Raw genomic sequence first — 25533 nt, forward strand, 5'->3', positions numbered from 1 at the left:
TTTATTATATGTAAATCGTGTAATTTTTAAATAATTTTTAAGTTAAGATCCTACGGCCCATCATAGCAATAATATCATTTTTTTTAAGGGAAGGAGTTAACAAGCACTGATAACTGTATCTAGTTTATCAAATCTAAATAACACTGTTTGAACTATCCTAACCTTTTATTTTTTACACTTATTAGCTTAATTCCTATCATTTTCTATTTTCCATCTCAACTGTCTAATTGATGTCATTCAATTGGCTAATTGGTTAATTAAACTAGTGTGACTTTGGTTTATTATTCATCTAAACTAGACCTCCCAATTTAAATAGTCTATGATGAAATATTCTGGTACACTTTTTCCTTGGATGCTGCGTATTAGCCATTAAGAGCATGTGAGCCAAAGTTATAGTTTGTTACATTTTATTAAGAATGTGAGCCACATCAGTGTTACAATTTAGTATGGGTTTGGACAGCCCAATTGGATCACATGTGATCGATCTTGGCCATTCATCAAGACCAAAAATGATATATGTCCTTTGATCAGGCACACCACACTAGCACCAAAGAAATTGATAGCTAGCAAAAAGTCCATTAATCCAAAATTAACCTAAATATTGTAAGAATTACATGCCACTCATGTTATTGTTTAAACAGACCACCTTAGATGACTATAGATAAAATAACAGACACTCTTAGACCCTTTGATCATTTGACTCATTTCCTTTGAACACGGATGACCTTTTTAAACTTTGAATGTGCCATTTCTCTCCAACATCTCCCATCCATGGTTGGTCCATCAGACATAAGGTTTTCATCATTTTTCATCATTAAAAAGAACCCTAATCCAACAGCTAACGTCTCGACATACCTGCTGCAGACTTGATATGAACAAAGTAAACCAATGGCTGGAAACAATTTATTTTGGCCATTCATTTATTTTGTACTATTGACACCAATCTGACCTGTCTACATCAAATGAGACCCTAGATGTTACACCTATATCCCAAATTTCATCCTAATCAATAACTCAGGTGGGCCAAACCAAGGGGAATAATGGGTACATTGGGTAAGAGGAAGCCCACAATAGAAACTTTGCAACTTGAATATCATCCAACCCAATACTCAGGTTCAACCCACCAGGATGAATGGACACAACAAGGCTCCAGCCATTCCAAAATTCAGGCAGGCAACAAAAAGTGAATATATATGATTTTGGCATGATTGTGCATTGATACTGTGGTGTCTTACCTGGGTTTGTGACAAGGGATGATTCTTGGGTTGTATGGTTCTTTCTTATAGTTTGGATAGGTGTGACCTAGGGGACTATGATCTAGACCATGTATTTGTTGGGCCCCATTGTGGATGGATCGTATCACAAAAATTTATTTAATGGACGGTTGGAACCCGTTACGAGTGGACCATATCCCAAAAGTCTCCACTATACCAAGAATATAGGCTGTGATTCTTCCATTTAATGAGAGATTTAGGACTTGTAAATCCATGGCGACGCCCAACAGATCAACGGTCTCGATCAGCGAACCACAGGTCCCATCATAGAAACTGAAAACCCAAGTAGTCTATGGATATCATCAGTTCCATAATGATGATCATGTGACTCTTTTAACTTCTTGAAAACTTTCTCTCAGATTTTCAAATCAACTGTCAAACCTTTTTCATAACTTGTGGTGCGTTTGGCTGCATCAAATATCATGAAATATTATGACATTCCATGATATTTGAATTATACTCAACCTTTGAAACAAGTTACAGACATTAGACAGAGAAACAACAAAAGAGCTCTGAGAAGTTTGCCTACAACTCACAGAAAAATGCTGGAAATACAGTAAGATGGCGAAAGCGCAAAATGATTTATGCAGCTCTTTTACTTGAAACCGGCGGCAGAAAGGATTCCCACCATCCAAACTCGTATTTTGGATAGGGAGCCACCCAATTTTCTGGCTTCTCGAACTGCAAGTCAGTGGGATTGCAAGCCAACGCTTCTTCTAAACTATCGGCTTCGTAGTTATCTGCTAACACTCGGTCCAGTCTCAGCTTCATGAACCTATAAATCCCATTTCAAAATCAATCAAATGAAAATTGAAGGAAAAAAGTAACTAATGCTATACATTATCATCTTAGTTACCAAACATTCAATTCCCATACATGTAGCATGTACATCAATTTGAGATTTATGTAAAAAAAATAAGCCAAGGAAGAGCGAGAAACTGTCCTTCACATTTCATAATCACTCTGCACTGGCATGGTTTGTGGGATAAAACAAGGTTCTTACAATTGATAATTTAAGAAAGTAGAGAATGACTCAAACCAATATTTGCTTGCTATGTGTGTGTAGTGAAGAATTGGTGAATCATCTTTTAAATTGTTCCTTCATGTCGGAAATGTGGCAATGATTTTTGGACATTTTCGGCACAGCTTGTTGATGCCAGGATCTATTGAGGGCCTCCTTCTGTCTTGGCGGATGGGGTTGTCAAGAGAAGGAAGAGTCTATTATGGGACTTATGGGGAGAGACCTGATGATTCCACAATCTTTGTGGAGATGCATTGGAGTTGTTCAAAAGGGCTAAAGTGGATGTAATGGAATGGGTTTCAATTTTAGGTGCGGTTCACAATTGCGATCTTTCTTGTATTTCACGTATTTCACGGTTTTCTTCGTCATTTTTTGGATTTTTTTGGCCTTAATTAATAAAATCTTAATCTTTCAAAAAAGATGAAGAAAAGAGAGCATTAGAAGAGAGATACTTGTGTAGTATAGGGAATCTTCTCATAAAAGGAAATTCCCTATTTTTGAGGGGAGAGAAAATCAAGATCTTTCCCAGAAAGAACTCTATGGGCCCCACAGTTTCTCACATCCAAAATGCTAGATGAAAATGCCGTAATTATTTAAAAAACTTCAGTCAGCAAGTTAACCCAAATAAAAGTAGTTTCAGGTTAACTATGGGATATAGGATTAAAAGATCTGTGGGATATAGGAGAGCTGTCCTTCCTATTTCTTATTTGGGGTTCCATTGTAAAAGAGTACATCTTCGGCTTTTTTTTTTTCTTCTGCCAATTGTTCAGAAAATTGCAAACACTGTAAGTCCATATATGGTTATCAGCTGGAGTTAAGCTATCGTTATTGGAAAATGTCATAGCTGGCATTCCCATTCATGAGATGGCAGCTGTTCCTGTTCCAGTTAGTCTGATGAATGCATTGGAGCTGCATTTGTTGATTCTTTTGATGGAAAAAAGAAGTTATTAATAAGAAACATTGGGTGAAATGGGAGAGAATTTGCAATCCAAAATCTGAAGATGGCTTAGGAATTATGAGGCTGGTTGTTGTGATGAAGAGTTTCTGGATGTGGTTTTACTGGAACTTGCTGAACGACGACTGTTTTTGGCAAGTATCTGAAGGCAAATTGCGTATATTTATGGGTTTTGCTAACGTCCCCACCCACTTTAGGGGGATGTTGCCAACATCCCCAAACCTTTTGAATGACAGTTGAGATGCTCAATCATCAATCGGGACGGTTCATTCAGTGGACCACCATGAGCAACCCATGGTGCAAGAATCGCGCCAATCTAATGATCCTAAAGATTTGAAAGGAGCCAATTTCTTATATTTGTCCATTGTTTATGAGCCATAGATCACATGGTTAGAATCATCAAACCAAAGTGCTACCTTGGTATCATAAGCACAATATAATATGTAATATGTATGTATAGATATAATATAATATGTATGTATTTATAGCTCGTATTTCTAATGCTGTCCTTGTTTCTAATGGCTCAAAAACATGCAAGTATTCAGACATGCCTTAATGATGTGTAGAAATATTTAGTAGATGCTGGACAAAGGTGAGGAGAAATTTTGATTGGATCAGCAGTTGATAGGCATTTGATTGACCAGGTCAACGAGCATCATATACCTATAAATAAGAATGTCAGCGGTATGAAAGGGTGCTCTGATTTTGATGTTTCTGTTAGAGAGTATATTTTGTATTCGTATTTGGTGCTCCCTCAGGGAGTTTTGTGCTATCATTGCCAATCAGCCCGGATGAAGGAGGGTTGTGTTAGGTTGGCAATCGGCATCAAACTTATGCCATAACCTCCAACATGAATCCAAACAATATGACATTCCAAACTCATGCTAGAGCATTAGTTTAGATGAAGTTATGACCCTTGATAAAGCGGAATGGCCGAAAAGGATTCATGTAGCCGACCCCAATTCATTGGGATAAGGCTTAGATGATGATGATTAGGTGCTCCCTCATGATACTTGAAATGCATGCATTTTGAATTCTATCCTTCCTCATCTTGCCACTCATACACATCAACATCCTCATTTCAGCTACACTCATTCTACAAACATGTTCCTTGACTGCCCGACATTTAGTCCAGTAGGGCATAGCTAGTCTTATACCTCTTTTATCAAAATCTCCCCTTCATTCTGATGAGCCTGTGGGGATGCATAAATCTCATAGGCAGATCTCCACTTCATCTGCCCAGCTCTAATTCTATGAGATCATCCTTCTTAATCTTTAAGACTCTAGTGAGACAAAATAAGTAGCCTTTGATCATAAATAATCTAAAGGCAACTACTTACATTATTGAAACACCACCTATCTATTGTCATATAACCTCGATTAAACTGAATGCTTGCAATGCATTTCATTTGTTGACCCCGTTAGGATCTATGGAGCCTGATCATTAGAGATGTACTGTTCATCCAACCAACACTTTTGCAGAGGGCAATTTCATAATTTCACATGGAGTTTTTATGTAAACCCTAATTCATTTTTGGGTAATATATATTCTATCATGAGAGAGAGAGAGAGAGCCGTCATTGTATTGAGAGCTGCTTCTTCAGTTTTTTTGTTGCTTTTGAGCATAGTGGATCGCTGTGAATCTGTGGACGAACCGAAAAGGAACCATGTAAATCTGTGTTGTGGACCTGTGATTTGCATCTTTTCTCTATTTTCTTTTGATTTTAATATTGTTGTGTGTGTAGTTGAGAAGGGATCCTTCTCCCAACAGACCCAAATGCATCATTAGTGGCACAATTCGAACAAAGTGGGATGAATGATGGCAACTATAAAGAATAGAAGAGCATACAAAAATAATTTCTAATGCAAAAATAGGTTCAATATCTCAGACGGGGCTATGATGGTGGTGGTGGTGCTGAGGATAACTTAAATCTTGGCGCAATATGCTAAAATGTTTCTTTGATTAGCAAAATTCTTTTATCGTTACATTTGCTCTAGTTGCTATAGTGAAAATTGGGAACATGGCCATTTCCCAAAGTCCCCTTGAAGCACTAGTGCAAGATTCTTTTCAAAGTTCAATGTACTATGATTCTCTCACACTGACCCATCTAGCTCTATTTGTAGTTACAGAAACAAATTTTCTTGAAATCGACATGCATTTATATATACATACACACTATACCTGTATATAGAAAAAGATAAAATTCCCCTGGAAGAACAAATTTTCACAAGTCAAACTTCTTTACCAATATGGTGTGTGTAAAAAACGAACCATTGATTCATCAGGTGGAGCCATGAATGGGCCATATGTTGTAGGCTAGGTTGATTCATTAATCTTATGGTAAGGGCTCAATATTGTGTGATGCAATAGGCATAACAGATATGAAAAACTCAAGAAGTAATGATAGAGTGACCTCCGTAGGCTTATAGATTATCAAAGATGTGAGCACCCATCTCTACCTGGCTGTGACTTAGTCACTGCCAGAGTACTCATCCAATTCCATAACAACCTTTCTGATACACTTCCCACTTCATTGGTTGAGAACCAGTTTTTTATGTTACGGAACTGCAAGGCCAAGTCTCTCAGTGTCATTGACTGAATCAGTTCAATTGGCTGACTACAATGTTATCAGTGGACTCATTGAATTATATCGACCTATGTTTTAGAATAGAGCCGTTAAGATGCATTTAATTAGAATGGGAGAAATTTATACTGAACCATGGCGCATTGTGAACAGGCTCCTAGCAACTGATTGGCTTTTTATAGGCACAAAAGCCTACACCATAGACCAAAAAGTGCAGTCTGGTTCAACAGCGCCCTCCTGAAAGTAGCTGCTTTTGCTTGGTTGGTGGGCAGAAATCACATTCTGATTGTGGATAATCTTCGCAAAAGAGCAAAGATCCTCCCCAACGTTTGCCAGCTTTGCTACAAGGATGCTGAGTTGGTGAATCTCTTTGTTCGCAGTGATTTTGCATTGGAGATTTGGAGCAGAATCCTTCAAGCTCTCAAAGTCCTTTGGGTCATATGCCAGAGTTGATCGAAGCTCTGTTTAGGTCCTTGTTGGTGCGAAGGAATAAGAAGAAGAGAAAGTCCAGTTGGGATCTATCTTTGCTGCCAGTTATCTGGGGTATTTGGGCAGAAAGAAACGATTGTTGCTTTAGTAACAGGAGTTCCTCATCTTCGGGGGTAAACCAGTAGGGTCTTCTCCATGGTGAGAGACTGGACATCTAAAGTCCCTTTTGGGTTGGGTTGCCCTTGGGCTGTTGAACTTTTATTTTTCCCTTTTGTTTTGTTTATCTTTGCCGTTAATCCTTAATAATAGTCAGTATCTTTTTTTCTTTTTTTTAGTTCAGTTATTAGACGATCCTAAATATTTTAAAGGTGGTTTAAAAAATTACTGGAACTCACTCAGTGATTTTTACGCCGTTTTTACATGGCTACAAATGTTCAATCATTATGATTTATGGTCTACGGTCAGTTCGTGGTTGTCCATCACACAGCATTTATACACTATGAAAAGTAGAGGCCTGAAATTATGTGCTCCAACATAAATAAAGTAAGAAAAAACAGAAATCCTGCTCTTTATTACCATTGGTTGAAACATTGGTTGAACCAAAAAATAAATAAATAAACACTTACGTGATCCAAGTACCATTGGTTGAAACAAGGGCAACTGCAGGTCTCTTTAATCTTTTGGTAATATTTGGGAATTTATCAAGGAACTTTGGTTCAACCACCAGCCAGAAATCCTGCTCTTTATTACGTTCACTGTAGTTTCGGAGCCTCTCAAACAATAGCTCCTGAAAATGTTCCTCTTCATCCAACATGAATTTTGCATTTGCAACCACAAAATAGTATTTTTTGGATTCTTCCTGGAATTTTGAGAAAGAGATAATGAGGTTTCCATCTTATAATATAAGTTCTAAGGAGAAATTACAAAAAGCCAATGTCATTGTGATTGTATCAAACTAAAGTTCCATGAATTTGAGAAACATGAAGAATTGTGAACTTTTGTTGAGAACAATATTAAAAAGAGGAAGAATTAGGGGCCTGGACTGTATACCATTATTCAGTGTATAGTCCATCATCTACCATCCATTTAGCCTTCAAGAGTCAAGGCAATGTACCATCATTTTGAGGTCAGTTGCCAAGCAGATTTCAATATTGGATCTACTAGTAGAGCAATTAGTGGGTTACAAAAGAACAACAGTGTGTAGTCTATACCAGAGTTTAAAAACTCGACGAAGTCTATAAAAAGCCCCATGGGGCCCACCATGATGTCTGTGTAAAATCCACTCCGTCCATCAGTTTCGCCAGCTTATGTTGCAAAACAGCCCAAAAATGAACCAGATCCATGAATAAAGTGGGCCACAAAACAAGAAACAGCGGATACTGAACGCTCACCATTGAAATCTTCGTGGGGCCCAAATAAGTTTTGGATCAGTCTGATATTTTTGCTTTCCCTTCATCCTTGTGGGAATCACCTTATGAACGGGTTGGATGGCATATAAACATCGCGGTGAGACCCAGGAAAATTTCGACGGCCGGAGCTTCCTTTCCTACTGTTTCCATTATTTCAGCCCACTTGATTCTTGGATTTGTCTCGTTTTAGGGTTTTCACCCTAAAATGGGCTGAAAAAATCGATGGAAGGAATGGTTTTAAAGGACGCGGATTCCCTGCGAAGAAGTTCCTGCGCTGGAATGCAAGGTGGGGCCCACTATGATGTTTGTGAGAAATCCACCCGTCCATTCGTTTTTCGAGCTTATTTTAGGAAGTGAACAAAAAAATGAGACGGATTCAAGGCTCAAGTGGGCCACACGAGAGGAAACAGTGGGAATTCAGTTACCACCGTTGAAACACAGAGGTTCGTGTTGCAGGAACTCCCATTGCAGTAAACTCGCGTTCTTGTCCATTGTCAAGAAAAGAGTATTTACAACCCGTCCGAGTCAAAACACTGAGTCAAAAGAATCGCCCGATTTAAATCAGTCTGCAACACTTTCGGGAAATGAGTCATACGAAACGCGCGAGTCGACTCAGTATCATTTCCCTAACCTTAACTAAAACGGTAATCATAGTAATTAACAGAGAGAAAGAGAGAATAATCGGCTTGCCTTTTGAACTGGCTCGGAGGAGCCGAACTGGTTGGAGTCGACGGCAACGGCTCTTGTAACGGAAGCTGAACGGATCGACGCTCTTTCGCTAGTCCGTACAATCACCGGTTTGATTCTTCTGTCGAGATAATTAGGCGGAAGACGTTGAGTTGGGGTGATGAGGAGAGCTCGCTCGGCTCGGCTCGGAGCAAGGCCGGCGAAGGAGGCTAGAGTTAGAGCCGCCGGAGCTGCTCCGACTACCATTGCAGAGAGGTGTTGAGAGGGAGGAAGACGAAACTAGCAAATGCATCCACCTTATCTGTTTCGAGAATAATTTGATACTCTGGCGGAGTAGGATGGATGATATGCTGGCACTTCAAAATTCACATGTAGAGTACAAAAAATTAAAATCAAACTGTCCAAGTTGTGTTTTAACATTTTAAATGTATCATCAAACTGTCTAAATTTATTGTGTGGTTCACGATGGAAACATCAAGTGGGTTATATGTCCAAAAACAAGTGTCCAGGAATCAGCGGTTAGGATTGTCTGACCAATCCGAATTTGTGACTGTGATTTAAGAAAGGCATGTGCCACATTTCAATCCGTTTAATGTGAACTATTTTATATATAGTTTATAATTTCGGAGTGCATGCGTATCAATCGACGTAGGGAGCCCGACTATAAAAGCATTCACCATTCCATCTGTCAGAAGGTCATACGATGCTTACTCGACTGTCTTTGTGAGAATCCTACACGCGTCTCCGTGCATGCATGTGTAGCACGTGTGGGAGAGATCCGGGACGTTCATCAGGTGGGACACATGCGAAATGAATGGAGAAAGGACTAGATTAATCCGTTCATTAGGCGGAAGCTATATATTTGAAAATGGACAGTCACAAACAAAAGTTTGCAGGGTAACGGTTTTGCGCAGGTTATTAGTGGAACGGCCTGATTTTCGAGTAAGGGATTATTCAAGAAGGGTCCACAATGTTGAATGGTCAGGATATATAGCACGTATGTTTGCGTGCTTGGAAATGGAACCCTCAGTCTCCCTGTTCCCACGCGCCAGTTTTTACGTGCACACACGGCCATACGTGCCCATGTGGGGCAGATGCACCGCATCGAAAGAAGGGGACGTGGATTGCGTCCTACCCCTGTCTACGCCGTTCATCGCTTTTATCGTATCATTTTAAGGTATGGTCCTTAAAAATGAAGCAGGTCCACAGCTCGAGTGGACCACATCAAAGGAAGCTGCATTGATAATGACACCCACCGTTGAAACCTTTATGAGGACCACCTTGATGTTTTTTGACCATCCAACTTATTCGTGTATTCGTAATGTCATGTAGACTTGGATGAGGTGACAAAACAAATATCAGCTGGATCTTTCCGGCGTAAAATGATATGAGAAAAATGATGAACAATGTGGATAAAATACTTACGTTATGGTGGGCTGTACATATCCTTGCCTAGATAATTTACCGTCCAGGGCAGGAATAGGACTGAAGGTGTACAGGAATCGAACCAAGTCAAGCTTGGCACAGCTCGACTCGATTCAGTCAGTAGCTCAGGCTAGCTTGAGCCAAGATCAAGCCGAGTTTACCTCCGCGGCATTTTCACAAACGCATGAACTGCATCTCAAATTTTCATTGTTTGTAAAACAATAGCAGCAGGTTTTTATAGATATTTCATCAAACATATCATAGGCAGTATCAAAATCAAGAAAAATGGATATTCGCTTCACATACATACCTTCCTTGCCATCGGTTGACACTTGGTTGGGTCATTTCATCAAATAATTGGTGAGCAACATCAATATTATAGTAATTGAGTCACCGAATTGGCTCGATTGGAGTTGGGTTCGATTCGAGTCGAGTCGAGCTCGAGGTCAACCAAGCTCGAACTTAGTTCAAAATTTTTTCAAGCTAAAAAATCAACTCGACTTGGCTCGAACTCAGTTTCAAACTGAGTCGAATCAAGCTATTTCAAGTCGAGTTGAGCGAGCTAACCTAGCTAACTCTACTCGTGTACAACCCTATGTAGGACACAATCAGCGTTCGAAGAATGGTTTACCAGATGGGCACACCATGTGATATGCGTGTGCGGATTTGGTACTAACCCGCCTATTCGGAGCTGGGGATAGTCTGAGGCTTGGAGGGCCATTAAGGGGCCACCGTGATGAATGAGTTTCATCCACACCATCCATACATTTTAAAATATCATTTTAGATTACGATATTAAAAATAGATAAGATCGAAGGCTGAAATGGACCTCACGGTAGGGGTTAAATTTCTACCGTTGAAAAATTCTCAGGAATTACAAAAGTTTTGGATCGAGATGATTTTCTTCTTCTTCTTCCTATTCTTCTTCATTTTTTATTTTTATTTTTTTTTCACTTTATCATATATGACCATATCAGCAAGTTAGATGGAAAATAAACTACAGGTGGACTCTGAGAAGGTTTCAATGGTGGACATCCTTAGCACTACTGCATCCTGTGTGGTCCACTTTAGTATTGGGTCGGCCTTATTTTCTTTTGTATTGGGTGAAACCGAATCAGTCGACTTCAATGAGTAGCTTCGGACCGTCGAGTCGTAAAACCATGGTAGTGGCCGGTCTTGTCCATCAAATGTATAATTCGATAGACAAGCATGCGTGCCCATTATTTGTTAATCTAAATGGTTTGTCTCGTAAGTTGGGAAATCCTAACTCTTTGTTGTTTGATATTTCCTCCAATAAACATGGACTGTTGCTCTATTTTTCTTGTGACCGTCAAATCAAATTGTGGGTCACATATAAAAGGGTCAACATCTCGTAAGTTAGAAGATTTGATGTAGAGTAGGTCGTGCCTAATTTAATGGTCAAGATGGACCAGAAAAGGCCTGATCAGAGATGGAGACGATCAAGACCATCAGAACTTGAAACGAACATATCTCGCAAACCAGAATGAAATATCAAATGTATATGATTTTGGAGCAGGAAGAGCTACTTTAGCCACAATTTTATTATGCCTTACCTACTCCATGCAAGAAGGCCATCAGGTTTCATCAAAATCCACTTAATTTGATTTAGGCCTGACCCATCTAACCATAAATTTAAAAGTTTGGGGTTGGGGTGGTAGGGCTAAAATATAGATGGATTATTAAATGGGTTAGGACTACAACTCCCAATAATCCAGCCCCACTCATTACCTACTTGATGAGTGAACCAGCTTGATATTTCCTTAGAGAATGCTTATTACATGCAAGAACTTACACCCATAATTTGCATTTTCTTGTTGGGACTCTTTTTTCTGCTTGCATTTGAATAAATTTGAGATGCTAGTAGTTCATCCTTCTAATCTACTTTTCTTTATTTTAGAAAAAGTTTGCTACTCTGGTAGAAACAACGTTCATACACATGCACCTGGACGTTTGTATGCTTACGTTCATGCGCTCAGTTAACACCAGCTTGTAATTTAGATATTATTTATTCGTCTCTCATCAACGTGCTGCTCAATTAAGCACTCTGGTACTTTCAAGTAAGACAGTGATCCCGAATTAGTCGTATATTTTCGAAATTCCTGGATTTTGAAGATGAAAAGAATTTTGCAGAGGAAGAGGCTCAACTCCCGCAAATCACCTAATTAGTGTAATTAGCCGTTGACAAAATATAGGGTAGGTATGCCGACTATTTGATCATGCACCGCTATATCTCATTGCCAATCAAACCACAAATTAATTTCGGCATGCACACAAATCACATGCGTACATCTTTTTCTTAGTTTTAGAAAAGTGGTACACATGCACTAAGAGTTTTTTTTTTTTTTTTTTTTTAATTTCTTTACATTGTACGGATATCTTAGTTGTCCCGCAGGTGTGTATATATATATATATATATATATATATATATATATATATATATATATATATATATGAAAAGATGGTCTAAATGAAAATAGTCCTTTGACTGTAATTAATAGTTAGCTAGGATCGTTCAATCAATATAATTTTGGATTTATGACCTATCTGTAAGGGGTCATGATTTGGACCGTTAGTTTGAGCTACCTCAATAGATACACGAATAATTTCTGATTGCATGCATATGGACCACTGCACTCTGATATCATTGGATTATTTCACTTGAGGTACGGTGGGGTGACCTTTTAACTACCCCTGTAACCAAGGAGTGGGACCCAACCATTAGTTATGTAGATTTGAGCTCGTGTTGCCTCCAACAGTGGATCGAATTTGCGAAATATCAACAGATTGACGAACGAATTCCTATTTTAATTTCATTTTTACTATTTTTACTATATTTTAGTCTGAGTATAACTCTTCATCCATTGGTTGAAAACCATGAAGCCTAGTGGAAATCACGACCGTCTATATGTAGTAAGTTTATTATTTATAGTAAGTTACGGTGAGCTTTAGTTATAATATGAGTCTGTAATTTTTTCCTATGGTTTATGTTATAATTCTTCAATTTATTACTAATTTCTAAAAATTATTCTAATTTTCTTATTTTCCTCATGGATTCGGGACATCTCGGTGAGTAGTTCAGAAAAGTTCAGTGGATTTGGAATAGTTATACCCCCTGAGGAAGACGGTGTTTGACCTCTACACGTCCTTCCCCACATCAAGATTTAAGGGGCATCAACCATCTATGGTGGGTCTGATGTGACGTCCCGAATTTTCGTTATTTTAGATTTTTAAAAATCTTTGAAATTTTTCATTATAATTAACTTATATTGTCACTTACTGACCATTAATACTTGATGTTAGCTTATGCATGTGTGGTACCAATAAAGAACCACACCAATTTGATTACTCAACTGTAGGAATCCAACGAATCCAACCAATCACTTAAACACCGAGTTTAATCACATGATTTGTTCACATGGGGCCCACATCTAGCTGACTTATCACTGACTAATTAAAACAACCGTAACTAAATAAAGATCTACCCAAAGCCGAGACAAGTAGGCGTCAGATCTTAATTAACAAACCAAATCAATCCAATTACTCCTTTAGCCTAAAAACCAACGATTTAAGGTTATTTAGACCGAATCGCCGTTTTCGCTAATTATAAATAGGCCACACTATGAACGTAGTTAATCTAAACCTTAATACTTACGCATAAAAAATCTCGATACCAAATTCATTTTAGAAATGCCCCGATTTTCTAAACAAGCTTTAGACCGCTCGTTAGTGGGTCACTAGTTTCGAAAATATACAATAATGTCCGTCTCGCTAGGCTTGATGTCCATTGCGAGACATTCAGCTAAGATCGCGTCTCAAATCGTTCGACTTGGACTTGTAAGTCGAGTGCTTGGGTTATATGAATATTTTATATGAAAATATAGAACTTAATTGAAATAAATTCATTTCTTCTTTCACAAAGTTGTAACTTTTTGACCGTCAATTCATAACCAAAGTCAAGGTAACGACTAAAGATATTTCTCCAAACATATCCGTATAGCCGCGGCCCCGATCAACTATCAGTGACCGTTGAACAGACTTCTAATTATATCTGTTGATCGACGCATCTAAATGACGGGCCGATCATATCCATACGTAGATCATCATTAAGGCTAATTATCTTACGATGTATATCAATATATACACCCCATAATGGGCTATAAAGGTTAGAAAAATCCTCCCATAGGGCTAGTATAATAAAAACTCAGCCCTTGGGCCAATTTGCACCAAATTTGACACTATATAAGGGCTTCATTTGGGCACCCTATCTCTCCATACGAATTTATATTTTCTAAAGGAGAGAAAGAGAGAAAGAGAAAGAAGAATGGTAAGAGTAGGAGTTGGAGGTTTTTGTGCTTCCTTTCATCGGTCTCCTCCAACCAAGGCCCTGGCCTCGATCATTTTCCTCCATCGAATCCACCCTACTTACGATTGAGAGGTAAGAAACAAATCCTACTTCCTAACCTAGGTTTTTCCAAAATGAATTGCATGAATCTCATATAGTTATTGGTGTTTATATAGGAATTTATGATTTCCCCAAATCCCTAACCCTAAAAGCTCAAAATCGGATATTCCTTCTTAAGGTGCGGACCATTATTTATAAGTTTCTATTTATCGACTCTTAAGGGTCTCAGTTAATAATGTATTGTATTGAATGAGTTATAATAGCTAGCATGTTCATATTTCATGTTTGATTGTATTATATGTTATTGGTTGGATATGGATGCTCACATGTTCAACGAAATGTCTAAGTGGTAGAATTTGTTGATTTGTTAATATTCACATGCTTGATTTATTGCCTAAGTGATTGTATTACTTTATGCATGCCCACATGTTTGATTTAATGCTTTAATGAATGTAATACCCTATGGATGCTCATGTGTTTAATGAAATGCTTAAGTGGTTGTGTAGTAAAATTTATGTTATAATTATTGATATAAAGTTTAGTCTATATAAACGCTTAAGATTGCTAAGATGTTGGGTCAGTCGGTAAATCACTTAAATCAAGGGGTGGCCCAAGTTAAGGCGGTCACCCAAAGCTTGTTCGATTGACTCAGGTTGAATATGGATGACCGACAGTAACTGGACTACACGGCTGCTTGCACCCAATGTCGGTTGTGTCGTAATTTTTCCAGGTTAATCAAATTAGTCTACTAGCCGACTGTCATATATGTTTACAATGTATGATACGACTAAATGAAATCTATCATACCTCGTTCTCAATTGATGTGTCCATTCATAACCGTTAGTGTGATACGATCCCAATAAGACTCATGAGCAGGCATGGTGGTATAGGATACAGTGTACAAGCTGTCGGCTTATGCTGGAGTAACGAGCCTCCCCATAGTGACCAGTGAGTACTAATAGAGGTGATAGACCATTGTTCGAACGGCCCCCGTTAAATTATTCCAGCCAATGGTTGCGTACTAGAGTACCGTTCGAATGACACGAGCATAACTGGAATTGGATGATGAGCCCTTTCCTTATAGTAATTTTAGTTTTATATGATAAGCTCGCACATCTGTAGCGCCCTGGCCACTGTTCATTCGAGCTATGGTCCAAGCGTGGGTTGGGGTGAGTTATCTGATTCGGACCCCCTTCGAAAATAACGCTCTAGTCGATGGGGGCAGCGTGTTGTGGGCTATTACAACCGTGGAACTGAGTGATCATATTCGGTTTGGGTGACGACCCATTCCGGGTTGATCCTTATACATTTAGGTATCATACCGTACGCTTGAAATTATTGATTTGTGAAATAAATGTTGGATTAAGGGACACTGGTAAGGAATCGCTACGTGTGGCAACGAGCCACGTGATCCAAATAAGGACTCGTGATATAACATCGGTATCCTAGCTTCACCAATATGCTAATTACTCGGCTAACATAATTATTTATCGCATCACATTAGATCAGAATGTGGCGAAATAGGCGTGGTTGTCGCATGTTGAGGAAGTGTTGTCATTTACGAACCAGGTGATCAGAGTCGCGTGTGAGGGAGTGTTATTTGAAAATGGCATGCATCATGTCATATCTTCATATGCACAATTAACAAGAGTATTTAGGAATTGTTTAGTTTTTTTGTTTATCATTAACTGCGTTGATTGTGTCGATAACATGTGTAACTTAGAATTAATGGAACTACTGAGTTAGTTACTCACTCCCACTTGGGACGGTGTTTTAAAATACCAACCAGGCGTATTATTGATGCAGGTACTAGTGAGACCTCAGACAGGTAGGCCTATATCGGGTTGTGCCAACACCGTTATGTTTTGGAGTATTGGGTGTAAACTGAAAGCTTTACATTTTAATCATCTTAGGTATGTATATTTTGGATTGTGGTTTGTATAATCCCATTTTGGGTGATCATCACTAATGAAATTGTATTTTTAACTCTTAGCCTTATATTTCTGAATCTATTGTTATCTCTACCTCGCTTTGGATCCCTAATTGGAATTGCGGTATTCTGATTATCTGTGTGTGAACTGGATTTGAATCTAAATGAGGACATACGTACGTTTTCATTTGGTTAACACCTGGGAACTCGAGATCGGAGTATATGTACTCGGGTGCCGATTTTCGGGGCGTTACAACCGAAGGGGCTAGATTTGAGCTAGACAACATAGATCTTGTCCTGTGATGAAAGAGGCTTTACAGGTGACATGTGGCTATCAAGATCATACCAAGACGTTAAGAATGATGTGTGTATGTCAATGTGTAGCTGAAATTAGGAAAAAAAAGAAGAAGAAGTTAAAATTCTTTCATTCTACATAAGATAGGCACAATGCACGTGTAAATCAGCTAGTATACAGGACACCACATATGCGAACAAGGGACATAGGTGAAATATCCAAGCCATCCATCATTTTGACCTCACTGTGTAGATGTTATGGCCAAAAGATAAGAGGTAATAGGTGTGCCATGATATCAGGAATAAGTGGATGGGTCATAAAACACCGACTGATTTTTCACAGCCATATACTTGTTCAGTCAATCGTGGCCCACTTCAATAATGGATAGACTTTATGCTTGGGTTAGGTTATTTACACAATGATATACTTCTAATGGACGGCATGGATACCAATTGCACTTGTCCACCACGCCAGCATAGGTCATGGCATGTGGGTTTAGCAAAGCTAGGGTTTGCTATTTGTCTGTTGGAGTTCATTTCTAGAGAATAATTGAAGGTCTATCATCATGAAAACATTGTGATTTTTTAAAATGGCCCACTCACCCTTGAATATACACGTTGTTTTGAGTTGAGCCAAATCTACAAGTGAGTGAGTTGACAAGTCGGGCCAATTGGAGGCTGAGTCAAGCTTATAAATCATGATGACTCAACTTGAAATCATGTCAAGTCATTATGAAATCATCTATATTTTTTTTATGCCTTACCTACTAGGGCTGCAAGTCGGACGGGTTCAATTCGACTGACCTGACATTGGCTTCGGCTCAAGCAGGATGTATCAGGTTCAATCTTGGGCTTGGGCTTTACAAACACAAACCCGATAAAACTTGGATTGGGCTAGGGTTGAGATCTCAGGTTGCCTGATCCAACTTGAACGGATCGATATATAATTGAGTGTGGATTGTCTATGTTGAAAGCACATGAAATTTCAGTGCCATCGGGTCTCATTAGTCCACATTATTTCTAATGACTCAAGTTAACAAGATACACCGGATTTCTCTCTCCCAAATAGATTACGTACTACACAACACGACTTTTAAAGGAGTGGTTGTCCTATGTTTTAGCTCATTTATTTAGAAAAAAGGAAGTTTTTTTACAATAAATAATTACATATATAATTAGTAAAATCATAGGTATAAAAAAATAAAATGTATATCAAAATATAATAGACCAATATAATAACAAAAATATTAGCATGTATCCACCCGACTAACCCGGCCGAGCCCACTTAGGTCGAGCTTGGGTTGAGAATTCCCAACACTATCTTGGGTTGGGTTGGGTTAACTTTGAGGTATAGGAACCTCAAGTTGGGCTAGGGTCAAGCACCAACCCGACCCAACTCGCCCGACTTTCAACCCTATTACCTACTCTATGCGATAAGCCCATTAGGTTTCGTAAAAATCCACTTTATTTGATTTGCGTCCGACCCATCTAACCCTAAATTTAAAAGTTTGGGGTTGGGGTGGCAGGGCCAAAATATAGATGATTATTAAATGGGTCATGACTACAACTCCAATTAATCCAGCCCCACTCACGGCCTACTTGATGAGTGGACCAACTTGATATTTCCTTAGAGAATGCTTATCATTTGCAAGAACTTGCACCCATTATTTGCATTTTCTTGTTGGGACTCTTTTTTCCGCTTGCATTTGAATAAATTTGAGATGCACGTGGTTCATCCTTCTAATATCTAGTACCTTTCTTTATTTTAGAAAAAGTTTGGTACTCTAGTAGAAATGTTCATACACATGCACATTTATACACTTACACTCATGCGTTGGGTTAATAATAGCTTATTATTTAGATATTATTCATTCCCCGCTCATCAATAGGTTGCTCAGTTAAACACTATAATACTTTCAAGTAAGACAATGATCTCGTATTAGTAGTAAATTTCACTTTTTTACATCCATCTCTGGCTTTTGTTTGACTAAATACTTACTATACTTTCAAAAGTCCTTAATTTTTAAGATAAAAAGAATTTAATGAAAAAAGATATTCAACATCTGCAGCATACTTAACAGTTAACAAAATACATAGTAGGTATGCCGACTATTTGATTATGCACCGCTCTCTCTCTCTCTCAACGCAAATCAAACCACAAATTAATTTGTGCATGCACACAAATTACACGTGTATATATTTTTTTTCCTAGTTTTAGAAAAAGTTTGGTACACATGTACTAGGAGATTTTTTATTTTTATTTTTTAAATTTCTTTACATCAAATGGATATATATCTTAATTGTCCCGCAGTTAGATATGAAAAGATGGTCTAATGAAAATAGTCTTGACTGTAATTAATAGTTAGTTAGGATCGTCCAATCAATCTAATTTTGGATTTATGACCCATGGCGTCATGATTTGGACCGTTCGTTTGAGCTACCTCAATAGCTACATGTATAATTTCTGAGTGCATGCATGTGAACCACTGCACTCTGATATCATTGGATAATTTCACTGAGTTACAGTGAGCTGACCTTCGAACTACTCCTGTAACCAGGGCGTGGGACCCAACCATTGGTTCTGTAGATTAAGCTGGTGTTGCCTCGAGCAGTGGATCAACACCGTCCATCGAGCGAGTCCTATCTATCGATGGTGCACCCCATGTTTTAAGCATTTCGCTTCTACCGTCCTTTTAAACGAAACAATTTGGATGGTTCTGATGTCTGATCACCATTTCTTTTTCAGTAGAGGGCCATTCATGACTAGGCCCACTGGATAAACAGTCTGGATTCACTGTTCAGTACTAAACTTCTGCGTTATAACTGAACAAGTTGGCTTACGTGGACTAAATCTAAACCATTCATTTGCTAGTTCATATATGGTGAATGGGCGCCTATAGTTGTAAAATCACATTGCTTGGACAATCGTAACCGTTAAATCTGTGGCGTACAAAGGGACACTCAAAGACAAGAATGGCTCGTATTCACTTTAAAAAAAAGGTCTATTTTATTAGATGGTTAGGATAGTCCAATTAAAGATTATTATTTTTTTCAATCAATGGCAACCAAAAGCAGAGCGCAGGATCGTGATTCAGATCATCATACGCATCGCACGTGCAGGGTACACGATTGGGAAGGCAGTAGATCACCTCTCACTTGTGCAGGACATCTGAACCGTAAAAGCAGTGGGCCCGGTCATGAAGATCACCGGCTACAAAATCGTGCCAATCTTCTTATCAGATGGGCCACAAACGTTGCCCAACGGACAACCACCGGACTGACTCAAGATACAGTTGTGGCCGACCAAGTTAGTTGAGCATTTAATGAAATTTCTGCCAGGTTATCCCTCAGTCGTACTTTTTTTTTTTTTTTTAAATGTAAGCTGTACCCATCCCATGGAACGCGGATTAATTAGCTACGGACACGGAAGTGACATCACCAAGCTATGTGGCCCCCACCTGATACAACAGGTACATCCATTTGCGTTGATATTAGGGCAAGAGCCAAAGAGTGAGTCAGATCAAAAGCTTGAGTGGACCCCACCACAAAAAAATAGTAGGGATTGAACGCTTACCATTAAAATTTATCTCTAGAGGCTTTCGATCAAGCTGATACTGTGTTTTCCCTTTGTTCATGTCTCTGTTAACCCGTGAACTGGTTGGTTTTTAAATGACCTTCACGAGGACCTTAGGTTCTGTTAGATTTTTCAAAGCAGTGTAAATACTTTGTAAATAGGCAATTAGTACCCTTTTAAGTCCTTGTTCTTGCTCTAGTGGTAGACTCTGAGGAGTTCGAGTACCATGAAATTCCACTAGCGTGAGTGTGTGGGTGTGTGTAGAAAAAATATATATAATAAAAATAATAAAAATAATATAATAATAAAAAAGGGTAATTAGTAGCTTTTTATCCCGTTTGAAAATCCATTGGAATTTTTACTTTGAAAACTGGTTCAACTGTGGGCATTATTCTCCCCACTGTTTCATGTGACGTTAACTTAGTTCTTTGGCTCATGATCTAAAATAATCTCTTCAAGTGGATACATAGTGGGGATACAACACATACATCATGGTGGGGCTGATAGGGCTTGGTCACATCACTTCAATATAGAATCTGGCTACTTGACCTATCAATAGTTAATATGCTGATAGGGCTTGGTCACATCACTTCAATAGAGAATCTGGCTACTAGACCTATCAATAGTTAATATGCCTCCATTATACGGGTGGACCGGTGGGGCGTTTTAGCTCATTCATACTTGAAGGAAAAAAAAAAAAAAAACTATGCCCATCCTAATAGTAGACTGGTGGGGCCATTTCCTGGTGTGCCTAACAAAGAGGCGCGGCTAGGGTGGATCCTGGATCCAACATCCCTGACTGTGAGGCTCACTGAGTGATGTATGTGCCTTAAATCCATACTATCCAACCATTTTGAAAGATCATTTTAAGGCGTGATCTCAAAAATTAAGCTGACCGTGAAAGATCATTTTAGGGCGTGATCTCAAAAATTAAGCTGACCCAAATCTTTAGGTGGATCACATCACAGGAAACAGTTGTCATTAAAGACCCACCATTAAAAACTTAATGAATTCCACCGGAATGTTTATTTGCCATCCAACCTGTTGATAAGGTCACAAAGACCTCTAGATGAAGAGACCACACAAATATCATCTTGGTCCAAAGCTTTTGTGCCACACAAGGAGTTTTTAATGGACAATTGCCACTGTTTCTTGTATTATGGTCTACCTAAGATTTGGTTAAGCTTCATTTTTTGATATCATACCTTAAAACTAGCTTTCAAAATGGTTTGCCAGTGTGGATTTAAGGCACATACAGCACTGTGAGCTCTAGGGTCAGGGATCCCACCCATCCAGATCCACCCAAGCCGCACCGTAACAAACTGCTTAACAAGAGACACAGGTTGGATACTAGCCCAGCCTGTTCCAGGCTCACCACAGGTAGGGGCTCTGAGAGGCTCACTGTGATGTATGGTTTACGCTCCATTCATGTTGTCATATAATCTAAAAGATGAGGCAATCTAAAGTTCAAGTGGACCACATTATGGAGAAACGAATGCTCACCACTAAAAATTTTTGGGGAGCAAAAGTTTTGGATAAACTGATATTTGTGTCTTCCCTTGTTCCCGGTCAATGTGACCTTATGAATAGGTTGAACCGCAAACATATGCCATGGTGGGTCCTTGGAAGGTTTCAAAAGTGGGCGTCATTTTCACCACTATTTCCTAGGGTGCGGTCCACTTGTGCCTTAGATCTGTCTTATTTTTTGGATTATGCCTCATAAAAATATTGCAAAAATAGATGAATGGTATGGATAAAACCCATACATTATGTTGGGCCCTCAAAGCCCCTACATGTGCTGAGCTCGGGACAAGCTGGGGTAGCACCCAATCCCACATCCTTTAACAAGGGTCTCTACTTCCTTTCTTGGTCTAGGAAATCCTTGTAATAGTAATCCTCTAATGAATAGATTTAATGTTATATCAATGTGGCATAATTGGCTCATTGTTGATGGTAACCAACTTCAATGGTGTATTGACGTCACCAAGTTCCGTGGGCCCCATCACGAGGTACGTGTTATATGTAAATCGTTTATTGATTTAGCAAGATCATCACAAGGCTTAAAAAGAAAAATAAGACAGATCAAAAGCTCTGATAAACCATGGTGCAGATATTAGCTAGGGTTGAACATCTACCATTGAAACCATCCTAAGGGTGATAAAAGTTTTGGATTAATCTGATTGTGACCTTATGAATAGATTGAATGGAAAGTAAACATAGCTATGGCCCTACGAATATTTAAACCACCTTAATCATTGTCCCCACCACATGTGGTGTGTGATACATCATGCAATCTACTTCAAATTAAATGCATTATGTGGAATTAACACTATTATCGCAGAATGATTACATATGAGGAAATACCAGGGATAAACCACACGTATCAACATGGCCCTACTAAATTTTGATTTTAAAATCCATCATAAATCTTGCAATATCCACCGTTTGCTTTAGAATATATTATACGTTTCCATTATTTCCAAACACTAGTGGAATTTACACGTGACCAAAAATGCAATTGGTAGAGCCTTCCTTTGACTAGTACAGATATTGCTCATCAGCGTAACCATCTAGTGTATTATTTTCCTGCGATTTGGAAAACATAATCCCTCTTTCCTTTCATACAAAATCTACAAATGATGCTCTACATACAGTGGTCCACCGTGGATGTCCCAGAGCCCGACAGGATAATACCAACCATCCTTCGAGTGGGCCCCAAACTAACATTTCAAACAAAAATTCAACGCTGGATTTCACGTTAGGCGGGCGAAAGAACCGTCTAGATTAGTGCATGCTAGTTTTTGGGTTGTTGCCCATCGGCCGCAGGCCCCACGTAATGACCGATTACGATACTCACACATGCATGGGACACGTGTACGGTGAAGATTGGAATGGCTTGCATTCCTGATACACGTGGAATCGGAAGTAAAGCGGGCTACCGAACCAGACCTCTGTTAATTACTTCCGCAAGTTGCTGAGATCATGTTAGGAGAGGAGATCCCATGGGATGCAACTACGCACCAAGCGCAATTTAAGAACGCCGCATCTAAACCTATTTTCCATCCATCGTCAGCGAGTTTTGTTGCCTTGTGGACTGGCGTTAGGGTGGGAAAATCCTAAACTGCACACCGGCGTATTCTAGAACATTTCCACATTCGATAACAGTAGTAACAAGCTCCACCACCCGTCACAACGACCATGCGTCGACGGAAGGCGGCGTGATCTCCGACGTCGACGCCAACGACACCTCTCTGCTCACAACCTCATTCCCCGTGGGGCCCACAGCCTCGACCTCGGTGGACCCCACACCCTCCAAATCAGCTAGCACCCTCTTCAAAACCTCCAGCACTTCCTTCATCTTCGGCCGTTCGTTCTTGTACGGCTTCACGCACCTGTACGCTACCTTGAACACCTCCTCGACCGAACCGGGGTCGAGAACCGGTCCGAGCTGCCGGTCCATGATCTTCCTAACATCCGGCTCGGTCCCGCTCCCCATCAGCTCATGCGCGATGTACACTATCGACTCGGCCCCACCAGAAGGAGTGGGGACCACCGCCTTACTACCCGTGATCAGCTCCAGCAACACAATCCCAAAACTATACACGTCCGTCGCCTCTGACACGTGTCCCATGGAGAAGCACTCCGGGTCCATGTACCCCCGCGTCCCCCTTATCTCCATCGTGGACACGTGGCTGATTTCCGACGGTAGGATCTTGGACACCCCGAAATCGGACAGCTTTGCCTGTCCTAGATCGTTGAGGAGAACATTGGTGGGCTTTACGTCGCGATGTATGACCGCTCCTCCCGGAAACTCGTGCAAATACGCCAATCCCTCGGCGATGTCTACGGCGATCTGCACCCTCCGGTGCCACGTCAGCTCGCCGTGGTAAAGCGCATGTGACAGATTCCCTCCTGCCATGTACTCGTAAACCAGCACGTGCTCCTTCTTATGGAGGCAGTACCCGACGAGCGTCGTCAGATTCCGGTGCCGGAGCTTGACGAGGATCTCGATCTCGCGGTAGAATTCGCCGAGCTTTTTCTCCAGCTGGATCCTTTTAATCGCCACGCGCTGACCGCTGGGGAGCTTCCCCAAATAGACCTTCCCGGCCCCACCTTCCCCCAGCAGCAGCTGTGGATCGAAGTCGTTCGTTGCCTGCTTCAGCTCGCTCCTCGTGAAAATATACAATCCGTCGGTTGGAAGCGGAGATTCAATTGTGGCCGTCGGATCTTCAACTGAGAACGATACGAGCGTTGATCTTCTCCGTTTGCGGATTGCCAGCAACAGAACGAGTACTGCAGCTACGGACAGAAGCCCGGCAGCTGCTGAGCTGACAGCGATTTTAATAGCAGCACGTGGTTTTTTTGGATTTTCCACACGTGGAGGAGAGGAGGGAGGAAGAGGAGGAGATGGGATGAGATTGCTGGTGCCGAGACTGCCTATGTCATCAAGAACCTGGACCATACAAAGAGCGTAAGATCTGAACCGTCCGATCTCGGGCAACGACGCCCAGATCCCGATCGTCGTGGCCATCCCGCAAGGAACGAATTCCTTGCTTTTGGTGATTTGGAGGAGACTTAAAGTAGCGGCGATGACGGACCTCTTGCAGGCATTGCATGACGCCTGGTCGAACGTCGGCTCACGGAGACCGGAAGTACAGAGCTTGATTACGGTGGATAGGTTGACGGTGGAGCGGATGTCGGCGACGGTGTAGTACTGGCACGCGCGCTTGCCGGCGGCGAACTGGGACGGGTCGTCGCCGTTGAGGTTGCAGCGGCCGGCGCTCAGGAGGAATTGGGGGCGGACGAGGCCGTGGCGTAGGAGGTAGGCAGCGAAGGCGTCGGAGCATGAGGAGGCTGTGGGATCCGGAAGGAAGGCGTCACCGGTGGCGTTGGAGTGGCGGATGGCGGCGAAGATGTAGGCGGCGAAGACGAACCAGCAGCAGTTGGTGGGAGGAGCGGCGGCGGCGGCAGCGGGAGTGTAATTGCCGTAGCAGGCGGGCGGGATGAGGGCCGTTGATGAGGGGATGTCGTAAGGGCAGGTTGTGGAATTGACGGTGGAGATGATGGCAGAGAGTAGAAGAGCTGCTCCTGCTGCTAGTAGTAGAAGAGGAGAAAGTGATGAGCGCACGCAGCGCATTTTAGCAGAGGGTGGGATGGGCGGGGAAGGGAAGGGAAGGGAAGGGAAAGTCGGTTTTACTGCAGTGGTGTTTCGAGGCAGTCGTGTGGTATTTGGAGTGATGATTTCAGTCGTTGGTCGGACCGTTGTATAGTATTTGACTTTGACTTTTGGGTCTGCCCTGTGCAGGGAAGCGATTGGATGGCACACACCAGCTATATAGCTGCTGTATTTCAGCAAGTTCTGTGGGTCTCATCATGAGCGATGTGTTATATCCAAACCGTCTATCCATTTGGAGAGCTGCTCGTAGTGCTTGAGACGAAAAATAAGACAGATCTAAAGTTAAAGTGGACCACACTGCAGAAAGCATCTTGGGAGCTAGGGATTGAACATCTACCCTTGGGTCACATA

General features: G+C 40.6%; 2 protein-coding genes across 2 annotated transcripts; both read right to left on the reverse strand.

Moving 5' to 3' along the window:
* Positions 1–1634: 1634 nt before the first annotated feature.
* On the reverse strand, positions 1635–8642 carry LOC131253697 (uncharacterized). Its single transcript, XM_058254821.1, has 3 exons — positions 8364–8642; positions 6891–7123; positions 1635–2049 (listed from the first exon to the last, which is right to left on the reverse strand). Exons 1-3 carry the CDS (start codon positions 8604–8606, stop codon positions 1857–1859), a joined length of 669 nt encoding a protein of 222 aa, XP_058110804.1. The 5' UTR covers positions 8607–8642; the 3' UTR covers positions 1635–1856.
* A 13912-nt stretch (positions 8643–22554) lies between these two features.
* LOC131253699 (LRR receptor kinase SERK2-like) lies at positions 22555–25225 on the reverse strand. The gene is made up of 2 exons (XM_058254822.1): positions 22920–25225; positions 22555–22650 (listed from the first exon to the last, which is right to left on the reverse strand). Exon 1 carries the CDS (start codon positions 25141–25143, stop codon positions 23194–23196), a length of 1950 nt encoding a protein of 649 aa, XP_058110805.1. The 5' UTR covers positions 25144–25225; the 3' UTR covers positions 22555–22650; positions 22920–23193.
* Between the last annotated feature and the right edge of the window lie 308 nt (positions 25226–25533).

Source organism: Magnolia sinica, chromosome 8 (assembly GCF_029962835.1).
Source record: "Magnolia sinica isolate HGM2019 chromosome 8, MsV1, whole genome shotgun sequence".
Taxonomy (NCBI): domain Eukaryota; kingdom Viridiplantae; phylum Streptophyta; class Magnoliopsida; order Magnoliales; family Magnoliaceae; genus Magnolia; species Magnolia sinica.